Source organism: Anneissia japonica, unplaced genomic scaffold (assembly GCF_011630105.1).
Source record: "Anneissia japonica isolate Jap-2015-1 unplaced genomic scaffold, ASM1163010v1 scaffold3040_len1308831_cov196, whole genome shotgun sequence".
Classification (NCBI taxonomy): Eukaryota; Metazoa; Echinodermata; class Crinoidea; order Comatulida; family Comatulidae; genus Anneissia; species Anneissia japonica.
Window position 1 is genome coordinate 479,677 of NW_022718257.1, and position 17,210 is coordinate 496,886.

At 32.4% G+C, this 17,210-nt stretch overlaps 1 protein-coding gene across 8 annotated transcripts in view; it reads left to right on the top strand.

Annotated features, from left to right (window-relative positions):
* LOC117110506 (arf-GAP with SH3 domain, ANK repeat and PH domain-containing protein 2-like) overlaps positions 1-11,613 on the top strand; it is a 50,075-nt gene extending 38,462 nt beyond the window's left edge. For all 8 annotated transcript variants that reach the window (XM_033253245.1, XM_033253239.1, XM_033253241.1 and 5 more), the window contains 2 exons: positions 5,312-5,428; positions 6,226-11,613. In XM_033253245.1, coding sequence (XP_033109136.1) covers positions 5,312-5,428; positions 6,226-6,297 — 189 coding nt within the window. In that variant the 3' untranslated portion in view covers positions 6,298-11,613. The remainder of the gene's footprint in view (positions 1-5,311; positions 5,429-6,225) is intronic.
* The last annotated feature ends 5,597 nt before the right edge of the window (positions 11,614-17,210 follow it).

Genomic DNA, 17,210 nt, shown 5'->3' on the forward strand with positions numbered 1-17,210 from the left:
AGATTAGATTGCAGATACAGTATCTAATGTATTGCGATTGTATCTTGACTGTAATTATGTTATGTATATGTAAGCTCCATTTACAGCTACCAACATGAATAATTTCAAACAAAAACCAACCAACCAACTAATTTAATGTGACGGAAAACTGACATCCTTCTTAATCTCCGATCCCTAAAAATGATTTTCTGTAATGCCCTACACTACATATACAGTAGCTAAATATAAAGTGTTATTCTTTAATCAAATGCAAAATTTGATTGTAAAGTTGATAATAGTTGCTATGGCAACATTGGTTACGCATCATTAAATGAGTTTGGATGTATTTCATTCACTAACCTCAGTTAAAGTGGTTCTGTCATAATTAGTTTCCAACCCTTTTATTTCTGTGAGAAACCTGCGATCTCATCTATGTGAGCTATAATACAGCATGAAGACAAATTTAAGAATATTATGATTGTTTTGTTCAGGTGCTCATTTTACAGTCACAGGGGTTCTGGGTTCTATTCCTAAAAAGTCTTCTTTTTTTTCTGAATATTTTTCTTAATTATTTTTTATATACTTGTTCTGATCTCTGGTTTCTGATTTGTGATATTCTGACCATGGAGGTATTATTGAGAAGGAGATCACTTGGCAACAGATCCCTTTGCCGCGATAAACCAACATTTTTATCGTTAGCAACATCTGGGCAACAGCAGGCTTTTATATGCTTTAACACAGCAGTTGTGCAATAAACCGTTTGATTTTAACCCATTTAATATCTTTAAATTTAACTATGTTCCCCTGATTAGATTTTTTCAGACTTTTATTATGTTATTATGGGTATATTTCAGGATCAAATTCCAAACAATAATTCTGTTGCAATTTGTTCTGTGTTCAGTATAGTTTTGTCTAAAGATTGGCTACTTCGACTATAAAGCTGAGGCAGCGTAAAACTAAAAATTACTCTGATTTTGGTTTGAATTTTCGAATAGTTAATTATCGTTAACCCTAAAGTGGCTTAGTTTATTGTAATCCACAATCATTTCTTAATTAATATCTGTTAAAATTATAATTATCAAGTTTTATTCAATTTATGGAAATTCAAGTTGAAATATATTGTACTTTTAAAGCTCATGTAAATATTTCGTTAAATTTGAATCTCTTTTTGTAGAAAATATTAATATATTTAGTATTTCTTGAAAGATAAATGTATTAGCTTCAAGGTGAAAACAATTGCGCAGCCATAGTGATTGACTGTAAGTAGTTCCATTGAGAAAAGAAGGTGCTCTCCATTTTGTCATGTTCAATTTTTTAGTAAACTAAAGCCTGCTGACCATTTGGTAGCGGGGAACACATTAGACTTTAAAGGCATCGGGTAAACATTTCTCACACGCTGCGGCAGCTTTGTCCTTGGCTCATTTGCATAGCGCTGTGTGCGTGGAGCTTTTTTGAGTGATCTCAATAGTAACTCCATGTTTCTGACTTGAATCACCAAGATGAAACATCTTATAATCAGTTGCTGTTAAGTTCTTTTTTGGTCTTGACCTTTTGAAGTTAATTAAAAGAAGCACTTACGACTAAACACTAAATGTACATTTTCAAAACAAGTGGCAAACTATCAAATTAGTGCTCCTCCTCAATACCCTCCCACGCAAAATGCCCAAGTTTTCAATTAGAGCACTTAGTGTGGCCAGAGGAGTGCTTATTATAACATGGACTATAAGTGAGGACACAAAAACAATTCCCATGTGAATATAGCCCCTTTATTTTTGCGTTTAACATTAGAGGGTCCCAATTGATCATGTCTGGCTGGATGGACTCATCCTCACAAAATATTGATGAAATAAAATAAATAAAATAATGAGTGAGTTGAATAGCCGAGCAGTTAAGGCAGGGCCATTACAACCTATAGCCATAATATCGGCGCTGTTCCAAACAGCACGCTTGCCTATGGTTCTGGAGGTGTAAGAAATCTTCTCGGATGAGGACTATAAACTGTAGACCCAGTGTCCAAAATTGGCTCATGTGAACCCAGTACATCTTTCGAGATGAGTAGAGGGTTACCTCAGTGTACTGGTCCATACAGCCGTGGTGTGGATAGACGTCAGTAGCTCAGACACGAGGACACCTTTCAACTATTATAAAGTTACCGTGCAATCTAGTTCATGCTTTGAGCACTTTGAGACTGGTGTAAAGCACTATATAAATCCAACTATTATTATTATTATTATTATTATTATTATTATTATTATTATTATTATTATTAAGAACATTATTATAAACTGGCAGTATGCAATAAAATACATTTAAATTGATTGGATACAAGCTTCAGAATTTTATATGGTTTTAGCATATAGTACTTAACTAGCAATATTGCTAAGCGACTCATGACAGTATATAAGGCTGACTGTAACCTTATTTAAATCACAATAGAAACTGAACTATGCACGTGGAATGCACTTTTAACTAATTGTAAGGGAAATTGACTTCAGTATTTCTTACTAGAAATGCATGTTCATTTCACATTGTGTTTATTTTCACTATAATTTTATAATTAGCTTGAATTACACAACAAAACCACAATGACTCCATTCAATCATTAAAGGGACAATTGGATAAATTTTGATATTAGACTCAACGATATCAAGTACAATCAGGCCCGGATCCATGGATTAAAATTTTTTTAAATTTCTATGCATATCAATGTTATGTATTGAAATAAGCGATAGTCACTTATCGATTCTGAAAATGTTGTGTCCCCTGTTTGGAAAATTCTGGATCTTCCCCAGACAGTATAACATTAAAGGAAATAGGGTTTCTTGTAGCATCATTTGTTTGCCGTTATTGTGCGATTTGGTGGTATGCCAGCTTTGCTATTAATTAAGGTGAGACCCGCCACCTGCCAATGATTTTAATTAAAAATAAAATGTTCTTTTTGGCCAATTAGCACACCCACTGCTGCAAAAAATGGAAACTTGGGAAAAAATAATTTTTTATATTTTTATTGAAATCCTCAAAATAAGACACGTATATTTCTTCCTAATTATATAAATTTAAAGCATTTAATCATCCCATTACTACACTGTTTACATTCAACAATAAAATGTTATATTTATTTTCTCCTCCATCCAGATGTTTTTGGCAAAACCATTTGCAACCATTAAGAAAACAAATTTTTAATTTTTTCTGCCCTCCTTTGACGGCAGAATTTTCGAAACAAAGTGCAAAAAAAAAAAAATTGCGCCTAAGCACAATTTAATGGGTCCTAATCCCCAAAGCTTCCCAATAGGCCTATAGGTTTTATATTTCACAAAGAACACAATGAATACTGAAACACAAATAATTTCAGGCAAATAAAGTAGCATACTGATATGTTAAACTGAATAATTGGCATATGAATGTGGCTGTATAAACATGGAAGAATTAGGTATAAAAAAAGTTTCCTTTTTTGGTTACTAAAGCTGGATTTGGAATGGCAAGCCTCATTTAATAGGAAAGGAAACCAGTAAAAAATTTGCCCATTAGTCAAAGAGCTCACATCATAGGTTATGTAACAATTATATGTAGCACATTCGATCTCAACAATCACTTTATTCAGAAAAGATATAAAAGAATACAAAAAACCTAGCTCAATGTTCATTAAAAACAAATGCAAGTCATACAAGAGACACATTACTGAACATTTAGAAAAAATAACACTTAACAATAATATTAAAAGGTAAATAACAAGTTAAATGCTAAAATGTCAATATTTACAAAAATCATGGACATTTATTTAAGGAAATTAACATTAATATTTATTATGCATTAACATTTATAATTGTTATGCTTTACATCAGGCCAATCAAAGATTAAGACTTCACGATGATAACATTTTAAACTAGAACCAAAAACAGGCATACAGAACAAGATTAACTCAGGTTTGAAAATAATTCTGACATGTTATTGGGAAAGTATATAATAACTGATACGAAGAGCATAATATTATTAGCAGTAACTGCACCGATTCCAATTACCTTAATGCAGTTACTGCAATTGATATCACCAGCTTTTAGCAACATCTGTTTTTCTTTTCTAAAGATGACCATGACAATAAATAAAAGTGTTTGTTACATAAAACACCTGCATAATGTTACCACTGCAGTGTATTATAAGTTTGAAATGATAGATCAAAAGAGACACTGAATCGCACAAGTTAATTTTGAAATCTTAAGCATGCATTTGGTGAGTCGAATGGCCGAGCGTTTAGCAGGGACGCCGCAAGCTATAGCCATAATATCGGCGCAGGTTCGACCGGCACGCTCGCCTATGGTTCTGGTGGTAGAACAAATCTTCTCGGATAAGGACTATAAACCGTAGGCCCAGTGTATACAATGGCTCGTGTGCACTAAAAAGAACCCTGTACATCCTTCGAGACGAGTAGGGGTTACCCTGGTGTACTGGAACAGACAGTCCCTGTGGTGGACGACGAGAGTTGCTGGTACCGGGTTAGCGGGTAGCACAGACACGAAGGGACCCTTAGGGGCGAAAAAAGTCATTGGTCGAGTTCCTAGTCCACATTTCAAGCGCTCTGAGCATCTGACATTAGATGGATATGTGCGCTATATAAAACTACACTATTATTATTATTATGCATTTAATATTTAGAGCATCCTACTGCCAGGGTTCCAGAACTGTAGGGTGTGGGGGTGGGGATTACCTATGCTATCTTGAGGTCTAGGAGTAGAGCTCCTGTAGGTTTAAGGAGAGCAAGCCCCTGGAGCTCAATCATTCTAGCATGTATATAGTGAATTTCACCAGAGTATATACTGCTGGGGTTCCTTTTAAATGGAATTCTATCTCAAAAAGTTCTACCACGAAATAGAAAAGAACGTAAAAGTTGATTGTATTGAATACATTGCACTGTGTCTATAGAATGCATGTTCAAATTTTGAACTCTATTTTAATTCTAATAAGGTGCCTCATGGTAGTATTTTATTTTCATTTCATTTCGTGCATAGAAAATCAGGGCATTCGGACCTCTTGCTCTTCTATACTCTTTGATTTCACCCCATTGTACAGTGGTAGGGGGTAGTATCAGGGATAACCCTCTAAGTCCTCAGAAGGGAATTTAAATCCTGAGGGTCCCCTCTCCCCCCATCTTTGGTTGGCTAGGGGTTTGTTTTTTTTTGCAATTTTTCAGTAATACATATTCATTTTATAATATACTATACAGGATTGATCAGATTTTGTTATCGTCCCTGACATTAATAGAGGTCAGATTGCTGTACAATTTCATTTTGTGTCATATGATTTACAGCTGATGTTTTTTGTTTTCGTATTGATTTAGTCTCAGAAAAAGAGAGTGAAAGCTCTGTATGATTGTCAGGCTGATTATGATGATGAGCTAACATTTAATGATGGAGAGATCATCATAGTTATTGGAGAAGCTGATAAAGAGTGGTGGGTAAGTACCGTAGCAAACACACACAAAATATTTGATTTTTATTTTTTTAGTTAATTTATTCATTTTGGCAACAACTACAAGGGAAAAAAATATTACAAATTAATCAAAATTTGGTGCAATGTGACTTGAGTCTTTAATGTCAAAATGTAATTATTTATTTACTTAGTGTTTGAAATTGATATATTTTTATTATATTATTTTATTACCTAATTATATATTGTAATTAATTCCTTTATATATTTTAATCAATTTTATTTGCCGGAACAGTAGATTGTGGCAATTTTCGTATTCATCTGTGCTCTGGCATCTGTAGATCAGATTTAGTAATACTAGTATAACAGAAATCAAATAAAAAACTGATGGCGTAAACAATCCTTTCATTTTGGTCTAATTTCTCACAAAAGGGCATTTTGAGTCCTTACCCACCTCAGACCCACCATGGTTGTGGTAAATTTTAAAGATATAACACCTAAGATGTCCGGAAATGGGAATGAAATTGCCAAATTTCAAATATTTTGGAGTTAATTTCAACAACTTCTATGCAAATGGTACTTTTTAATAATAATTTAAAAGGGCATTTCTGGCTTGCTTTCATCCACTAACTCTGGTTAAGAGAGATCAACACCGAACATGGTTGATTCTGAGATAATAGTCTATTCCTGAGAGAACTGGTCTTCTGAGCCAGTCAACTGAACTCTGCCCTTCTCAAAACATTATCATTTGAATATTTGTCATATATTTTTTTTTTCAAATTGTCATACTTAATGATTTGACGTATCAAATGATTTTTCCTGTAGATCGGTGAGATTGAAGGCGAGCCTACACGAAGAGGAGTGTTCCCTGTCAGTTTTGTGTCGCCTCCCATATAGCTGCGTTCTTACCCCTCAAGACAACACTACCCATCATGCCAGCACGTCTAGGATGTCCGCGCCATTGACCTTAGGTCTGTGCAACATGATTGTGATAAGACGGTTATTCTAAAGAGGACGTGGACCAGATTGCACATGCTGTCTATAGGAATGGATAAAGATTTTTCAGATGCAGTAATGAAATTGACGTCAGATTCCTAATAATATTGGAAGTGACACACTTATATGAATGTTAAGTAATAATTATTCAAAGCAACTATATTTATTTCAATTAATTTGTGTTTTTATTTTGGGCATTTGCTTACTGTATGCATAGCCATTTATTCAGTCATCCATTCCATTATTTCCATCGTTAATCTTCCTCAAAGTCTATATACAACTTATATATAAATATATATATTGTAGGCAAAAGTCTGTAAAGTTGTATTACCGTACTACACCAAAGGTCTAATGTCTAAAAATAGCTGTATTTCCTCTTAAAAGTGGCTTTTCCACATGTTAATGTCATAAAAAGTTTGGGCCCATATTAAACATTTAATCCATTGAAATTAATAATGAAAAATTCCGCACCTGCACGCATTTGGTTGGCTGGGATACAGAGCATGGAGACTCATTTGCATATTCATATGGCAAATAACAATTTTGCAGCTTTAGGTTTTAACAGCTGCAAATATTTTGCTATATTGTACAATCAAAATTATTATTCTTTCTTTAGGCACACAATACATGTGCCAAGGATTGCCATCCTTGAAAATCTTCCATATTATACAAATACAATGATACAGAATATGATAATGAGTATTAAATACTGTACTATAGGATAATGATACACCTGAAGACGTGTTCACATTAACAAATTTTATGTGGAATATATGTGGGATTTGCCCATATATGGTATGATAATCCATATCCATCCATATTTGTTCAAATAGCAGATATTTGTCTGTATGCACCACTTTCCACACTTAACACAAATTCTGTTTACACAAGGTATACCATGGAGGTGTTGATCACTCAGCAACATATCACTTTAATGCAACAAACCAATTTGTTCCCTGCCTTCAGTTCGTGCGTGGACGTCTATCTTACCTTTAACCATTTTTCGTTTAGCAAAAACCTGGCAACATCAGGCTGTTATATGCTTCAAGCAGTAGTTTTGCTATTTGACACCATAAACCGTTTGATGTTGACTCATTAAATATTTAAAAAATTTACATTGTTTCCTTGATTGGACTTTTTTGGGCATTCAGTATGTTGTGTGTATATTTCAGGAACAGATTCTGCAAAATAATTTCTATAATTTTGTAACAGATTGACTGGCCTATAAAGCTGAGGCAGCTTAAAACTGAAAATTACTCTGACTTTGGTTTGAATTTTCAAATAGTTCACATGCGTTTACACTAAAGTGACTTAGTTTATTATAATTCTCAATCATTTCTTGATTAATAGCGTATCTGTTGAAATTAGAATTATCGAATTTAATCCAAATTATGGAAATACAAGTTAAAATATTCCATACTTTTAAGGCTCATGTAAATGTTTCATTAAATTCGAAACTCTTTTGGAAGAAAATATTAATATGCTTGGTTTCTGTTTTTTGGAAAGATAAATGTATTATTTTTAAGGTGAAAATGATTGCGTAGCCATGGCCATTGACTGTAAGCAGTGCGCATTGAAAAAGGAAGATGCTCTCCATTTTGCCATGTTTAATTTGTTCATAAACTAGACCCGCTGAGCAACTGTTGGTTGGGAACACATTAGACTTAAAAGGTATCGCGTAAACTGACTTCACGCACTGCAGAAGCTTGGTTCTTTGCTCATTTGCATAGTGTTGTGTCCTTTTTCGAGTGATCTCCCTCCTCGCTAGTACCTCCATGGTTATACTTCCGATAAAACAAACCAACTTAGTTACTAATTAGTACTTCTATTTCCCAAGGTCCCTGGTGACGATTTCTTCACAGCTATCACCCTTATCACAAATCTAATACCACCCCTCCTAAAAAACTAAAAAATATCAGATAAGCAAAACCAGTTACCATAGAATGAATGACACATTCATATGTTATTAGTATTCTAAATGCTGTGTGGGTGGGTGTGTAAGGTAATATAGCATCATTGTATATGGAACTGAAGTCATCAAATGCTATGCTGTGTTTATAATTTAATCAAACTTCATCTATGCTTTTTATTTATGAAGTCACCCCAAATACAATGGTGTCATATTTTAAGAATGTAAAGAGTGCAAACGAGACAAGACAAAATATTTGTGTTAATCTTCTAATTTTTCAAGTCAAATTTATTGCAGAATAGCATTCTATTATTTTTATAAGAACTATGATGTTAATTTTGTGGAATTATCCTATGATGTAAAAATATTAATTGCCTAGCAGTGGAGAGTAAATTTATTAATATCGTGATTGAGAAGATGGATCCTTGTTAAATTTATTAGTTTTCAAATTTGGCATTCAAGATTAACTATGCATTATGGTAAACATGATGTCCAATCTCACTGCAAAATCTCAATTATTTTCTGAACAAATTTAAATTAATTGTGGCTCAGTTATTCAAGGTTGCTTCGTAGCAATTATTATAATGAAAACAAAACTGCGACTACACTAAATATGCAAGGTGGGTTGCATAGATCTTTGCCAAGTTTGAAGACTGATTTTGCCATTATGATGAAGCATTCTACACTGTCTGGATATGTCACCGGATGTTTGCCTGAAAATATATGCATTAAACATTAATTTTATTTTATAATTTGGTGTAAAGCTATAATAAGCAGTGTGCTATATGTTATATAAATGTAAATTATCATTATTATGGAAATTCTGGCAAGGGAAATTTTCTTTTGATTAGTGCTGGTTCAGATTTTTTTCGACAGTTGAGTTAAGCAATGATTTTATTTGATTTATCCAGCTTGTCTTTAAATCAGTTCTTCATATTCATAAAATTTTGTCCAAAATGCAGTTTCAGTCATTTTCTATCATGTTGCTCACGTTTATGTGACATTTATGAGTTTTTTTTATATTTTAAATATGTTTTCACCAAGTTGATTGCTTGAGCTGATGTGAGGCCAGCCTCATCCTTAATGTAAAAAGCCCTGTAAAATAAGACCAACCTCAGCTTCAATTGAAGGACCAAAATGAGGGCAACCTAAACCTTGATTGGATAACTAACATTGTAAGTGAGGGAGACAATGTTAGTTAACCTTCATTGTATCACCATAGCTGTTGTAACTTCTAAAAGCACTGTACTTGAATAAGCCATTTTTCAACCTCTGCTTACCATAGAATAACAGTAATTTATTAATTTTATTGTTTTATTTATTCTTTTTTTATACCGTAGATACTTTCAGTACAATAGTACTGAATTTCAAAGTGGTACAGTGACGAGAAACATGTATGCAATGTTATAAATGTGGTGCACTTATAATATGCATACTATGGTGCATCGTTTATATTATAATTAAGGCCAAAAATAATCAAAACTGTGTTCCCCAAGCCTGGCTGATTCGGAATCCTAAAAATCTAGGTTCAAATTTACCAAAAATGAGCTAAAATTACTTGTATGATGCTTTAAAAATTAAATGGATTTGGCACCTTAAAATTGGAACCAATTAATGATGGTTGGCACTCATCCTAAGCCAATAGGAAAAAAAAGTGCTGAGTACTTAGGCAACATAACAATTTGTTTTGGCCTTATATTTAAAAAAATATATATTTTTTGTTAAATTTTGCTGCAATCTGGATTTTTTGGATAATACAATACCGGTAATTTTTTAATGTCAATATAATGAAAAGGCCTATTAAATTTATTTGTTTTTTCTAAGCCATTATGATAAATTTGATTAATAATATTACACAATGAACCATCATGCAGAAATTGTGTATGGAGAGTAGTAGCCAAGTGTGTTGACATTAAAGTTCAACTGATTTAACCTGAATATTATAATTGTTTATTACATAGAAATACATCTGGAAAATCTCATTAAAAATGAACTGAATATTATGAAATTAATACTTAGCTTTTTAGTAGTTGGTTAAGAGTGATATTGAACCATATGAATAGCCAGATGTTTGTTTTGTATTGCAAGAGCTTTTTAATGAGGTCAATAAATTTAATTTTGATATGACATATCTTGTGTGACAGATATAGATGAGAGATCTTATGGAAGATGTTGGCAGCTCTCCTTACAGTATCGTGCTTCAAGCGCCATTGCATTATGTGCATTGCATGCAAAAATATCTAATCCCATAGGTTTATTGTAAGAAATACAGAAATATGATAAATTTATTATTATCATGGACGTCTGGAATTTATTTTATATAACTTAATTTCAGAAAAAGCAATCTTTTAGTTTTTGGTAAAATGAATGTTAACTGATTAATGTGGTTGAGATCCAATTACGAATATAAAATTAAATTTTTATGATAAAAATAATTTGGTTAATAAATATAGACAATTGATTAGTTAGCATGAGGTGATCTGCTAATGATGAATAAACTTTTACCTATCTTGATGGCCATTGGTTAAATTCTTGGAGTGCATGATGGGAATTGTCAACTGGCATGCAACCATAATTAGGTATTTTTGTTGTGAGTGTATGACCCATAAGATTATGTGATTTGTAATATAGTCTATTCTACTTTAATCACTGTCCAGGTCACAGTTTTTATTATATTATGAACAATTCATTGTTTAAGAGTCAGTGTGTATCTAAAGGAAAGTGTATATAGGCCGACATCATAAAATTAGGAATAGTTTTTATCTTTATATGAACTTTTATCAAACAGTATTTGGTAAAATTAAATTTCAGATAAATGTTATGAGTCTCATTTTACAAGAATAAGAGATGTTGAAGTTATTACAGTAATAACACTTTATTGATCAATTGGATGGTATGTTGTGTTGTGTTGTGAGTGCATATTGGTATATTCAGAGCATATGTAACCAAGGAACAATATATTCTTTGATTAAAACTGATTTTGACCGACTGTTAAAGGGACCAAATACTCGAATATTTTGCTATGTGATAAATACTTTTAACATTTCTGTATAAAGTTAGAAACAATAATTATTAATACTTTGGAAGAGAGGTTTATTGGAGCAGATAAGAAATTTGCATTTCTTTTATCAATTCATTCACTTAGAAATGCTCTGTATTTTTTGTCTTTAAATTTGTTGGAAGTTAGTGCAATATATTTGTCTACTAATTGTCTGGGAGAGGTTTAAGTTGCTTAGCGAGCGTTGTTAGACGGAGTTCTTGCTTTCATAATGTACCGGTAATAAACAAATACTTGATTGTACTAGAAACGTTTTCATTGCCAATTGTCTTTATTGTTTACAATGTGAAAATAACAACTAATTACAGTATGACAAAACGGACATGAATTAGGTATGTGTTTGTGGAAATAAATTGACCAATTTACTGCGGGAAGTTCACCAGATAGCCTTCTGTACTTTGATAATTATTCTTTAGCGTTTGCTTGAGATGTGGAGTTGCAGACGCGCACTACAGTACATCAGCCAATGTCAGACATCAGCCTAATCTACGTGAGAAGGTGTGTACTTAAAATGTTAACTGCCAACTATTCGATTTGATTAGATTTATTTTGCATTCAATGTCCAGGGGCGTACTGAGAAAAATCTAAGGGGGGGGGGTCGAAACCAAAGCGCAGGGGGCAAGCTGAACTCGGAGCAATTTAGCGAAGCTTTCAGAATTTGCAGGGTGCGTTATTTGTGAGTGAAGCGAGCATATTTAAAGGGCACTTTCTTTAAAAGGGGGGTGGCCCGCACCCATCGACCCCCCTACGGTACGCCCCTGATGTCACATACCATATTAGATTAAAATGATGAGGAAATACATAAAAAATATGTAAAGAGAGAAAAATTATTTGAATGCACTGCCTAGATGACCATTAAGCCCAGTGCTTGGACTCCACTTATTTCCAGTGGGGTCCAGAAGCTAGAGGAATTATTTTACAAAAGGGAATATTTACAGATAGTGATGCATGATAGAAGCAGGCAAGTTTGGTAAATATAGAAAAATTTAAAAAACACATTAATATAAAAAATTTAGAATTTTGTTAAAGTGTTAAAATTGATTTTTGTTTAAATGTCCAATTATAAAATACCAGTATATACCAGTATATATTAAAAACATGAATACAGTAAAATGATAAAAACATGAAACATTTATAAGTCAGTAAGCAAAAATTCCTTAAGTTTTCTCTTAAACATCTCATGGTCATCAGTTTCCAGTTTTGGATAACAGTCGCAAAAAAGGAAGTGATTTGCGCATTTTGTTTTTCGATCAACAAAGTTATACTGTATTTCCTGTTTCTTGTATTGGATTTGGTGTTGGTTTGAGACTGGGGGGTAAAATTTCGGCACATTTGTTTTAATAGTAGATATTATTTATATGATTGAGTTTGAGAAATTTTACACAAGATTTGATATTTAGGTATCCGAAACTGGAAAGCTCTTGTTGACCAATATGAGACCTAGGCCCAAAATCTAAAACAATTTTTTTTTTGTGATAGTCTAGAGCCTCAATTTAAGAGAGTTACTTATACAACTATACCAAGCACACATTGAATATTAAAACAAGCAAGAAATTAAGGCAGACATCCCTATCAGATACTCATCTTATAGTGCATTCCTGCGTGGCCCTATACGATTATTCTTGCATTTTGAATTAAATACGCTGGCTTCCCTTGCCAGTCAGCTCAACAAGTACTGTTCTCATACCAGTTCAGGCAAGCCTAGGCTAAACATTTTCTTCGCCATATTATTCATAAGGTTTTTGCGGTAAAGGTCATTATTAGGTGGTTATCAAAAATTATTGGTCTAGGGGCAACATGACAGTGCTCGTGTTTACTTTCGGTAGTTCTGCAAATTAGTACTGTATTTTGGCAGAATAATATAATCACACAGTACTTTTACAGCAGATGAAACTACTGTATAGATAAGCTTATATCGCCCTTGCTACTCAGCTTAACTGACATAATTCATAATTCATAATTTTATTTTCCTCACACAAGATGGTAGTTAACAAAGGGAGACATTCCCTGTACAAGTGTCAACTACAAAAGCATAGCAATAAAAACAACAATAACACTGTAATCCAGTAATAATAATAATAATAAGAATAATAATAATAGCAATAATAATATTTATATGGAGCAAACTCAGTGATAAATGGGACTAACAATTGCTCCTAATGATTTTCAAATGTTTAAATGGTCATGAAGTAAAAGAACTTTTGTATACTGATCTACTAAATAAACATGATTTTCTCTTACCTTGCATATCCATATTTATTATTTAAATTTTTTATTTTTATAAAGTTTCTTTCAATGTTCCTTTTAGATCTATTTTAATTTGTAGTAAAGTTATCAATCTTTTTTGGTTACAATGTGTATATATCTGCTTTTAAAATTTTGTAGTTAAGAACTGAACCACTTTGGAAACCAGTACTATGTATTGAAAGTGTATATTCAGTATAAAGAAAGAATAAATAAAATTAAAAAAATATTCATATTCATAATGATCACAGTAATAAGGATAATAATCATATAGTGATCATAACAAAAATAACAATACAATAACACTGTAATCCAATCAATCAACTGACCCTTTGCCACTAGCCAGCAACTGTGAGCAATTACTGATGAGCAATTGTGAGCCAAATGAGCAATTCTATTGCCAGTTGTTTCGATTGCCTATGTTCTATTTTGCTATAATTCAAAGCTGTCGAGTGATTGAGTAGTTATGTGACAATAGTAACCCAGTAACTTGTCTAATAATAATATAATAATAATAATAATAGTAATAATAATAATAATAATAATAATAATAATAATATAATAATAATATATAATAATTTATAATAATAATAATAATATATAATAATAATAATAATAATTCCATTCTTCTATAGCACATTCCACAAAAAGCCTCAATGCCCTTTACAAGGAAAACAGGCGTGCGTTGTGCACGCACTAAGGCTGTATTAAATAGTCGCATGAAAACTCCATTAGTAATAGATAATCTATAATCGGAAGCAACATAAGCGGTCTGGGTAAATAGTTTTACCTGGTTGCTTGTACTGTACCTGCAAGATTGCGAGTGAAAGTTGACATGAGTGCTACTGGCAACTCGTTGAGCTCAGTTGAGTTGATTCGCAGGGACAACTTAAGCCTAGATAAGCATTTAACTGATATCAGCTTATACGGAAAACAAAGAAAATATTTAAATTAAAAGCAACAGTAAATGATATAAGCTCAAAAAGCATACAGCTAATCTGTATGCTTTCACAATCTATTTCAGCAGCGACATTTGATATTGCGTATCTAAACAGACATTATTTTACCTACTGTATAACTTTTTTTTGGATATTTCATCTCCATATTGATAGTTCATGTTGCATTCCTGTTTATATAATAACTAGCTGCCTACCCGTCCTTAGGACGGGAATCAAGGCAAACTGAATGCATGAGACTAATTTTTTTTTAAAGTGTTTCATATGATAGTGCTATTGAATGGAATAGATTAAGCCCTCATGTACAGTCTTCAATCAATAAGTATTTAGAAGAACCACATTTGTATTAATAATTAATGAAAACAAAGTATAATAGTATAAACATTGCATAAATCACTAATTTAATGTTTTCTTACTTTGTTTTATTAATATTTTACATTTCTTTTTCGTAATTTACAGTTTACTTTTTGTGGAGTGGATTTTCTTCATTTCCATAATTTATTTTGCCATTGTTGCTATAGATTACTTTTACTTTACTAAATTGTTGACTTTTGCATACTGTATAATAATTATATGTTTTGTATTTATATAATTAATTTCTGCGTTTACCTTTTGTTTATTATGTACTGTACTGTGAAATTTATGGTAATTGTAAATAAGGTATGTGACGACCATAATAAAAAACAGTATTATATTTGTGGATTTGTACTTTGTGAATAGGCCAAAATGAAGTTTTACTACTACTACATTGGTACTCTAGTTGTCATTGTTGGTGTTCTGGCTATAACAATGGCAGCGGTGTGCAACTGAATCTATTATTTATACAGGCAAAATATGCAAGAATTAAATGCTGTTTGAATAGTGCATGTCCTATTTTTAGAATGAATTAAATTATCTTTATTCTGTGTAATACCATTTAATACAATTACTAATAATTCAAATTCCACACTTATTTGGACAATCATTACATTGTTTTACATAGTAGGCCTACAAAATAGGAAAGCTCAATGCTTTTTTTCCTTTTGTAAATAAAATTGATAAAAAAAATCATTACATAAAAAAAAAAAAAACATGTCAACATCACAGATGGATGTTCATGTTTGTAATAAAATGTAATTGCATTCTTTGAAAGCAAAATCATTTTCCATGTCTGAAAAATAATAAATAAAATACGTATTATTCATATATTTTATATGATTGTTTGATATCGATTTGATATTTGAACTGATTCACCCTCATATCTAGGACTCTTCAGAAATCTCTGCCAGTTGCCCTACCTGCGTCTCCGACAATGGTGCTTCAATTAATCTATCTTTTCATATTTGTCTTAGTTTTTTTTATCAGGTTCATATATCTCTAATTACTGTAACCTACTATTGGAGATTGGATTGATTTGTTGACAGACAAGGAAGAAAGCTGATCGGTTTTGGATGAAGAGGAACGTGCATGAGGCTTCTCTTGTTTCCTCAAGCAAAATCAGCCTACAACAACCAGTTAAGAGAAAGATGCCATTTCCAGCCTGGCTGGATGCATACTGTATGTTTCAATGAACTTTTCTGTTAAGCCCCGCCCCTTGGATATTGTTGCTAAGGTCTCACAAGATGACAGTTTGTTAAAACCACTGATCTCTACTATAATAGCTGGATTGCTCATTGGCTGGTTTTAGTGAGGCTACCGACGCCATGTTGGGAGGCCTGAGTGACGTATCATTTTAGACAAGTTTTTTTTGGCATTTGTTTAAATTATTGTTAAAAATAATGATTCTTGCAATACCCAGTAACTTGTCTAATAATAATATAATTATAATAATAATAATATAATAAATAATAATAATGATAATATAATAATATATAATTTATAATAATAATACTAATAGTAATAATAATTCTATTCTTCTATAGCACATTTCACAAAAAGCCTCAATGCACTTTACAAGGAAAACAGGCGTGCGTTGTGCACATATTAAGGCTGTATTAAATTTACATACAGTAATGTGAGGAAAAAAAAATTATATAGATTAATATTTCAATAATAAACACTTAGTAACAAAGAAAAAGATTCACTGTGTTACTGCATGACTAGTCAATTAAAAACCATCACAATTGTGTTATTGTTCAAACATTAAAACATGTTGGAATAATTTTTCCATTGTTCATTTAGTCAAAGATGACATTACCAGATGACGACGACACTAAGACAATAAAAAAATAACACCCAAAATACTTTCAAGGATTATTTTTTAAAAAGTACTCCATTGGTGGTGGTTACTGTGGTGGGTCACTTCAGAAATTTGCTGATGATCAATCCACCTATTATAGTAGAGATCAGTGGTTAAGACATACAAACACATGTGCTTATTGGACACACGTTTATTCCTGGTCCTCTCCTGATTGGTCAGTCATTAAGTTTGATAAGACATTTTGGAAAGGTCTATTGAGCACATTGAGCATTACCTTCCCATGTAGTTACCAAGTTATTGTCATTGGTGGCTTTAGTCTTCCCCTTGGTTGCATAGGTGTAGATCCCGGGGGATGGGGGGATATATCCCCCCAATATTTGACAAGGGGGGATGGTCCATTGTATCATCCCCCCCAATATTTTGACTATGTATGGGATAAAATGGAGCTTTACACACTTCAAAAGACTG